Source organism: Bos taurus, chromosome 9 (genome assembly GCF_002263795.3).
Source record: "Bos taurus isolate L1 Dominette 01449 registration number 42190680 breed Hereford chromosome 9, ARS-UCD2.0, whole genome shotgun sequence".
NCBI lineage: Eukaryota > Metazoa > Chordata > Mammalia > Artiodactyla > Bovidae > Bos > Bos taurus.
In genome coordinates this window covers 9,384,187-9,393,470 of record NC_037336.1, presented here as the reverse complement: position 1 = coordinate 9,393,470, position 9,284 = coordinate 9,384,187, and the positions used below count along the sequence as shown (strand labels likewise).

General features: G+C 39.8%; 1 protein-coding gene across 1 annotated transcript in view; it reads left to right on the top strand.

The window, feature by feature from the left end:
* The first annotated feature begins 1,707 nt into the window (after positions 1-1,707).
* Positions 1,708-9,284, top strand: part of COL9A1 (collagen type IX alpha 1 chain) — a 90,578-nt gene continuing 83,001 nt past the window's right edge. Inside the window, exons 1-4 of the mRNA XM_059890025.1 lie at positions 1,708-1,721; positions 2,222-2,295; positions 3,437-3,514; positions 3,648-3,780. Of these exons, the coding sequence (XP_059746008.1) occupies positions 1,708-1,721; positions 2,222-2,295; positions 3,437-3,514; positions 3,648-3,780 (299 nt within the window). The remainder of the gene's footprint in view (positions 1,722-2,221; positions 2,296-3,436; positions 3,515-3,647; positions 3,781-9,284) is intronic.

The window sequence follows — 9,284 nt, the reverse complement described above, 5'->3', positions numbered from 1 at the left end:
ATCTAGAGAGTCAGTTCTCTGGGCTAGTAAACTGCTCCATTTAGATAAGATACGCCCTGGTTGACTTTTAAGAGTAGGCTAAGGCAGGACCACCTGTAATTCTGTGACTCAACCAAAATGGCTGCCCAGGGAAATCGTCTTGGATAGATGGAAGGAGAATGACAGGGATGCATGGAAAACTCCAAACAACATGAGGAAATGGATGTCCCAGCACTGTGGGGAGACAGGACTCCAACAGGTAGGTCACGAGTAGAAAAGCAATGAAAGCAAATGGGTGGTGGAGTTTGCCTAGCTCCCATTTCCTCAGCCAAACCCTTCAGTGAGCTGAGGGAGGCAGAAGAGGAAAGAATTTTTTTTTTTTTTTGAGGTGGGGCAAGGGGAACAAACAAAACATAAGAAGAAACACTGCTTATTTTGCAGTGGAACAAAAAGTTAGTTTATTTGAAACTTAAAGAAATGTCGAGGAAGCAAAACTACTTCATGCTAGATACCATGGCTCATTAGGACTTTTAGATCCCCTGTCCCTAACAGTCCTTGAGTTTGGCCTGGACCGTCCTGAGTGGATGGGGTGGGGACTCACTCTTGACTTGCTCAGGTTCTGGGAGAAGGTGGGTATGTCTGACACGGGACTGATAGAAATCTCTCTCTCCAGATCTGTGTTCCTGGTAACTTGCACTCAACTTGTTTTTAGAGCATAAGATGTCACTGATTTCCAAGAATATTCTGCTCAACTCGTATTGTTACCATAGAGTTTAGGAAGAAATAAGACCTGAGGCTTGAGATTTTATCAGGCTCTCTAGCCAACAAGTGCAGAGAGCTCACAAGTGTTGAGTAAATTAGCCGTGCAACTTTGAAGTTATAAGTTACTTCATTTTCTGTGCCTCAGTTGTCTCACCTCTAAAGTGGGAATAATGTTAGTCTTACCTTATAATGTCACGAACACTGAATGTTATCAGGCTTCAAGTACTTTCAGTAGAGGGGAACACGTGGTGAAATATTAACTCAATAACAATGACTCAATATTAACATCAATGATAACGATGATGGGAATAATGATGGTTCTCCTGAACCAGGTGCAAGACTCTGCTTGCTATCCAGTTTAATTCTCTAAACAACTATTTGGGGGTAACTATTTTCAACTTGTTTTGCAGTTAAGGCAGCAGAGTGACAGACGTATTAACTAATTTGCTGGAGGACATACAACTGAAGCATGTCAGAACAAACGGAGATTCAGAACAAGGTTGACTGGGCACCGGGGCCCCCGTGAACCCCCACATCCCTACTTTGCTCTAAAAACTTCCACTGTATTCCTATAGCAGTTCTCAAAGTTTCCACTGTGTCCTTATAGCAGATGCCTGTGAACTTCTCCACATCCTGATTTTTTTTTTTTTTTTTCCTTTTCAGCAAATGTTCCCTTGCTAGTCCCTCTTTCAGTATAACCTCGTTAGCTTTGGGGACACACCCCTGACTAGGCCTGGCCTTACTGGGCGGCATCTCCCCACCCCTTCCCTCTGCTTTGGCTTAAAGTAGCACCAGATGCCTCTGGTCCACTCCCTTTGCTTTTAGCCCTCACAAGGGCAGGAGGGACCAAGGCTGGCCCAGAACTCAGCCCTGGGGTGGCACTGAAGGGGCCTTGGGGAGTATTGACTCCCCTACAGTCCCGTCTTCATTGGGACTGTTGGCAACGAAGGAAAGCCAGTTGGGAAAATGAAGAGCTTATGGTAAGACTTTGAGATGGAAAGCAGTGGTGGGGAGACTGGACTGGGGGCGCTCAGAGTCAGGGGTCTGTGTTTTTACAGTAGTGGTAGCAGGCGAGGAGAGAGGGAAGGGAGGGGAGAGGAGGGAGATGGAGAGAGACGAGAGAGAGTGAGAAAAGAGTGAAAACGAGAGAGAAGAGAGACAGCCGCCAAAATGGAGAGGCAGAGAAAGAAGATAAAAGAAAGCAGAGACAGAGACAGAGGGGTAGAAACAGCAAGATAGGTAGGTATGGAGAAAGCGAGACAGGGAAAACCAGTCGTCTTGTGATCATTTTAGAATAGGAGTTGGGAAACTGAGAATTCATGAACTCTCTCAATTGAATTTAGTAAAGAAAATGGAAAAAAAATAAACTAGGCTGAGGACCAGTCACCTGCATTCATCAGGTGTGCCACTTTTAAAATCGTGACATAGTCCCCACCTGGAAGGACTCCTGTTTGAGACATTTTTCTTCTCTCCTCTTTAGGAAAATTCCAGTTCTCTTCTTTGTATGCAGTTTCCTGGGGACCTGGGCATCAGTGACTGTCAAGCGTCGCCCAAGTAAGAGGTCCCAGTTTCTCGATTTCAAAATACTACTTGTTCCCTGAAAGGACTGGGCAGGTCTGTGGCTGAGTGAGACAGCCAGGGTCCTTCACACCCTCCTTCAATCCTGCTTTGGCTGTCGGTGTATTTTATGGCCGTGTTCAGTGCTGCATATGGAGAAGTCTTGGCTGTGACCACAGTTGGGCAGGAAGCCTAACCTGTGTCTAGCCCAGCATCTACCTGGTTCAGATGGTGGTTGGTAATGTTAGATGGATGGGTGGATGGATGAATAGATAGAAGCCAATAATCTGAGGTCAGATGAGGTGTAAAGAGTATGTTTGATGGACTGAAATTGCAGGCCAAAGCTATGTAACCGGAAAATGCTTTTTCTGAAATCTAGGAAGTGTCTGTCACCAGGTGAGTCTCAGAAGGACACTGGGTTTGGACAGTTACAAGAAGGCTTTTGTGTTGTTGAAAAAAGTGGCCCTCCCTACAATCTTTTACTTGCTAAGAAGCACCAAATTTCATTCTAGGATTTTTCATCCTCCTTGTGATTGAGGGTTTAATTCACATGATTTCTTTTCTTCTCCTCACTACTCTTCCCCATTCTAAGATGCTGGTATTATTTTAGTTGGAACACTTATTTGATCTCAAGTGAAATCAAGTACATTCTCTCTATTTATGTAGGCTTAGGGAATCCTGAGAAATCCTCAGCTCCTTCCTCTACTTGACAAAGATTCTTAAGAACTCCACTCTTCAGAAGTACCATTGAATTGGCTCTGGATTCTCTCGGGATCTCTAAAATTTGTGGTGCTTAAAGCAATATATTCTAGCCCAAACCAAATAGGGTTCTGACACTGTGCCATTCAGAACATCATGCAGATGTGGTTCCAAAAAGAACAAATTCCAAACTTCCCCAAAGGGAACATTTTCCCAACACACGTTATTAAAGCAACTTTGTGTCTTCAACCCAGGATGGGTTGAATATGAATAAATTATAATCACAGAGTTGTAGAGTTAAAGCCAAATATACTACTGGACATGAAGCTGTTTAGTATAATATTGCACTTTAAGTCATTGCTCAGCTCTTATTATTATTGGTATATTCCTGTGATCTCTGTAGGGGTTGAGGGAAGATGACATGCTATCTCCTTTGCAGGGTTCCCTGTTAATTCAAATTCCAATGGTGAAAATGAACTCTGTCCAAAGGTCAGGATTGGACAAGATGATTTACCAGGTGAGTAGCAGTGTATCATATTGACAATGCAGGCTTTCTACAAATCTACCTGATACATCTTTTACTGGGAAAGGCTCTGGAGAGGAATGAAACTAGTCTCATTTTACTTTTATCTTATGTCCCCTTTCTGTAGGATTTGACTTGATTTCTCAGTTCCAGATAGATAAAGCAGCATCCAGAAGGGCTATCCAGAGGGTAGTTGGATCAACTGCCTTACAGGTGGCTTACAAGTTGGGAAATAATGTAGACTTCAGGATTCCAACCAGGTAATATAAAAAAATACTTGATTTAGTTACTAGCTTCAAACACAGTTTAAAAAATGAAAATCTATCCAATGTTAGAGAGTCTTTCCCAGCTCAATGTTTCTTGGATCATGATTTTATTTAAAGATGAAGGAATTTATTTACCTACCTATCTTTAGTGCCCAAATATGTGAATGCTTTTCATGTTTTCAGTGTGTAATTTACTTTCCATTCCAGGAAAAAAAATCACTGAGACTATTATACATTGATTCAGGACATGTTCTTATTACTTTGCTCTCTGTTTTTCTATAATTTGTCTGGTTTTTGCCTGAAAGGACCCTCTGTGAAAAGTGCCAGGGGTTAAGCATAAATTTAACTAGAAACCACCCAGTGGTTAGAAGGCTCACAATGGAGCTGTTCAAGTATCCCGGTGCTGAAATAGATCCACACATCCAATGCTTGGCTCCTGGCAGGACCCAGACAAAACTAAAACTAGAATAATGATAAGAGAAACAATGGCAGTGATAATACTTTAAAAAATCCTGTATCTCCTTCTCTGGAGCTAAGCTTTTTCTTCTTTAAATCATTTATAACCAAGATGTTTTAATGCATGTGTAGGTATTGAGTCATGACATTGTTATGAATGAGCTTCAGGGTTTTCAGCTTTATATTACCTAAATACCTTAAATGTGATGTTGATGCTGAATGAATGTTTTAGGTAAAAAATGTGGTTAAGATTTCTTTAGTATATGAACAAGAAAATTAAGACATCGATAGAAACTAAGATGTAAAGGTAAATAATGACTAATTAGAACAGCAAAAGAATATCATAGAAATGCTAAGTGTTAATAATAATGAAAATTTTGGTAAAATTAGAATAGTCTGATATAGTTCCAGATTGCATATAGAAATTCGTGTTTTGAACATATTATATTTTATAAAACAATAATAGTACACTGTATAAGCTCTTTTTCTAGATTTACTAATCAACACTAAATAGCATCCTTATTACAATTTTGTGGTGGGGACATTTTTATCCATATTTCATGGAAGAGCAAACTGAGGCCAGAGAGTTGAAGTTGCTTGCATAACGTCGCAGGGTGAGGCGGTGCTGAGAGGATTGAAATCCAGGCAGAGTTGATTCAGGGGCTGTGCCTTTAACCACTACCCCCCATAGTGACCCTGGAAACCAGTTGCCTTTGGAAAGATTAACATTTGGATTTTTCATATATTTTCTTTTCACGTACAGAAGAACTGGATGTATTCTTAAATAAGTTTAGAATACTCTGGTTTTTATTTCTTTAATAAAATAATTGAACATGACACCAGACCCTAATGCTGACCTTTCTTCTCTAAATTTAAGGTACTGTCTGGACTGTCATTAACTCTAAGTTCAGAGGTGGAGGCCACGCAGCCTTCCTTCCTCCCGCTTGTCTTTCTTGTTTTTATTTAAGCACCTAAAGTGGTCACAAAATATTTTTCATAGGCTACAACTAATGTCCCATAGTCTCTATCATTCTGACTCCCTGTCCCCACAAAGACTAAAGGCTCTTGTTTTACGTATTAAGGAAGAAGGAGGAAGGAAGTAGAAGAAGAGAGTAGGAGAAAAAAAAAAAGGGAAGGAGGAGAACCAGGGCTGAGATGGATGGAGCCCCTTGGGCAAGTTTCTTAAACTGTCTTTGACCCAGTTCCCATAGGTTAGAATTAGGAATAACACTAGCAATGCCACTGGTTGCCATGAAGAGTAAATATTGCTCAACTGAGAGGGCTCCAGGAGAGCCAGGTGCACAGGGGCATTGGTGAAGTGTTGCTGTAATAGTGGAGAGCACTAGAGGGCAGAGGTGCTGATGCGGCCTTTTCCTTAGTGGACTCTTTCTTCTTAAGTTGCCCTGCACCAACCAAATGAAGTCGCTCAGTTGTGTCCGACTCTTTGCGACCCCATGGACTTAGCCTACCAGGCTCCTCTGTCCATGGGATTTTCCAGGCAATCGTACTGGAGTGGGGTGCCATTTCCTTCTCCAGGGGATCTTTCCAACCCAGGGATCAAACCCAGGTCTCCTGAATTGTAGGCAGATGCTTTACCATCTGAGCCACCAGGAAAGTCCAAGCAGTCCTGCTTTAAAAAGGCAGAAACTGGAATTGTTCTCAAACCACGCATGCAGTAGACCATCTTGACTTTTAAGGGGATTTCTGTGCTGGAGAATATAGGCTGATCTTCGTGGGAGGAAGATTATAGCGCATGGAGCTAACATGATAGAATCATAATTTGTGGTTATTTATCTTTTCAATTTTTAAAAATATTCATAACCACATAATTTTGATGCTTTTAATTCTTTATTTTAGGCATAAGAGTTTTACATTCTCATCTCGTGCTTCAGATATGTTGTGTTTGTTTGCAGCAACAAATACAATTTTTAGCTTTTCATGGGTTAAAGTCATAAACAAATGTTCCATGGTCCAAGGACTTCTTATCTTTTATTCAAACTGTATGATTCTCCTCTTAAGATATTCTGTGCAGATTGTAACATAATGAAATTAATCATTTATAGATTCAGCCTCTTTTAAATTATGTATGCTGTCAAGTTTGCTTATCGACATGCATAGCATATTTTCAAGAACAGAATCTTAAGTATCCAAAAAAGACAATGGGACTAACTGTTCTATGAATTAGACTTGTGAGAACTTTTAAATGGTCTTAGGTACATACAAGTACATGTACGTATATAACCAATCTGAACACTAAAAGGAGTTTTCTCTTCTCATCATGTTTCTCCTCTTACCTTTTAATGTATTAACTTAGTTTGAAAGATTAATAACATGACAATCTTGATTATATTGTATACACACATATTATATTCACATATATGGAGAGAGAGAGAGTTGGATACTCTTGATTTAATGTCCATAAATGGTTTTCTAGTGACCCCAACAACCTCCCATTTAAAAAAAAAGAAAACAACTTGACCAAGTCAGAAGTAAATGAAGACATTTTATCATATCCTACCTTCAACATAATCTCTTTGCTTATTTAGCAGGAAAAATTTGATGAAGCACAAATTGGGAGACATCCCTCAGTTAACCTCCTAATGTCTTTGCAAAGGAGTCATGTGAAGAAGTTACTGTGACTTCTAGAATCAAAACAAATATAGTTGTTTTCTCTGATGAAACTCTACAGCCTTCCCCAGTACATCTTTAAACAAATAATAGGTGACACATATAGTTTTTTAAAAGCCTAGGAAATTAACGGTTTAAGTAAGAGGAGACAAAACACTAGGGTTTATCCTTTTTCTTGGAAAACCTCACACCTCAACAATAACTATTTTTAACTATCTGCACCAATTCTTTAAGTATCCAGTTAAATTCACATCAATTATTGAAAAGAATACTCAAAAGACTATATCTGTAATTTAAATTGCAAAAATGCCAAATTTCATCATTGAATAAAACTTTAAAAATGTATCTCCTAGTTCTAAATTAATTTAGTTGGTTAAATGAGATGTATAATGTTCTGTAAGATTTTATAATTACACAGTAAGCCGTATCTTAAACTGTCATTAGTGAACCTCTTAGTTTAGAGGGCTCTCTGGAATAGGTACAGTCCGAAAAATCTTAAGGGAAATAACTTATATTAAAAAATATTGAAATATGTATGTTAAACATCCCCATCTGGGGAACATAGGATAGTAAATAGTTGCTGTATATGTTTTTTCCTCTTTAGCTCCAAAGTGAATCTTTTTAAATGTACATGTTTAAACCTCCCATGCACATGACAGATATAAAATATATGTAGAGAATTGAAAGATTTTCAAAGAGAATAATAAGCATCTCCAGTGACCAGTTAAAAATAAAAGCTGCAAAGGAAATCCACCCAGTCTTATGAATAAAAGCCAGTCATGTTAGAAAACAATGGCTAAAAGAAGTACTTGGATGATAAGAGTACTCAAAAGGAAATTTTCCAATTTTTGTTAGTTTTGTAAAGCTAACAAAACAATGACATTTGTTGACTTAGTTGACCCATTTTATTGAAGATTTGCAAAAATATTTGAAGTGAAAGAAGTTATATGTTTGCTTATGCTATAATAAAGATGATAAAATTTTATAGCTAAAGACAGAAAATCATAGCAAGTTGAATATTTTCACTTATAGCTAAATATTCTTGGAACTGAGGTATGTTTTGGTTTAGGAATTTCTGACCCCAACAATATATCTTAATGTAACTGGCATTGCACATATGGCAACACAATACATTTATATGTGTTGGGGCTTTCCAGGTGGCTCAATGGGAAAACAATCTGCCTGCAATGCAGGAGACCTGGGTTCGATCCCTGAGTTGGAAAGATTCCCCCAGAGAAGGAATTGGCAACCCACTCCAGTATTCTTGCCTGGAAAATCCCATGGACAAAAGAGCCTGGCAGGCTACCGTCCATGGGGTCGCAGGAGTCAGACATGATTTAGCGACTAAATGACCATGACCACCACCATATTAGTTTGTAATAAATAAACCACTATCCACTTAGATATTTCTTCTTATCTTTTCTTCTTTACACAGAAAGTGAAAAGTGAAAATGAAGTTGCTTAGTGATGTCCAACTCTTTGCGACCCCATGGACTGTAGCCTACCAGGCTCCTCTGTCCGTGGGATTTTCCAGTACTGGAAAATAGTACTGGAGTGGATTGCCATTTCCTTCTCCAGGGGATCTTCCCAACACAGGGATAGAACCCCAGTCTCCCACATTGTAGACAGACGCTTTACCGTCTGAGCCACTTGGAAGGCTTCTTTACACAGAAGAGGACTATAAACTGGAGTATGATCTGAAGGAAGGTTATCTGAGGCTTTGGGTCCTGGTCCATAACTGTTTTAAGCAATGTCAAACAAAATTAATTGGCATCTAGTTTACCTAAACTTCCCTGGTGGCTCAGATGATAAGGCGTCTGCCTACAATGCAGGAGACCTGGGTTCAATCCCTGGGTTGGGAAGATCCTCTGGAGAAGGAAATGACAACCCACTCCAGTACTCTTGCCTGGAAAATCCCATGGACGGAGGAGCGTGGTAGGCTATAGTCCATGGGGTTGCAAAGAGTCGGACATGACTGAGCGACTTCACTTTTCCTAAGATTTATCCTTCGCTTAATAATTTCTCTATGCTTATGAGGACGAAAGTAGAATGATACAACCTTGAAGATAGAGATGTGAAGGTGATATTTACATTTACTAGGTCCTGATTTTTAAAAGTGTGGTCTTCTGCCTTGAGCCGCTTGGTTTCAAGAGAAGACCACCCAAGTAGCTGATGCTGCTCCAGACGGCTGCCTCCAAAGATGAGGAGGGTGCAGGAGGGACACTGACGTCTTATTGCTGCCACTTAAAGCAGTAAATTAGGAAGGGGCCACCGTTTTAACTGGCAGATTGGGGAACAACTGGGTTGCAATAGAGAAGTAAGAACTGGTCACATTTCCCTTGTCCCATGTCCACTGACAAGCAACCAGCTGTCACTTTAACTTCATACTTTGAAGATCCTGGAAAAGACAAACA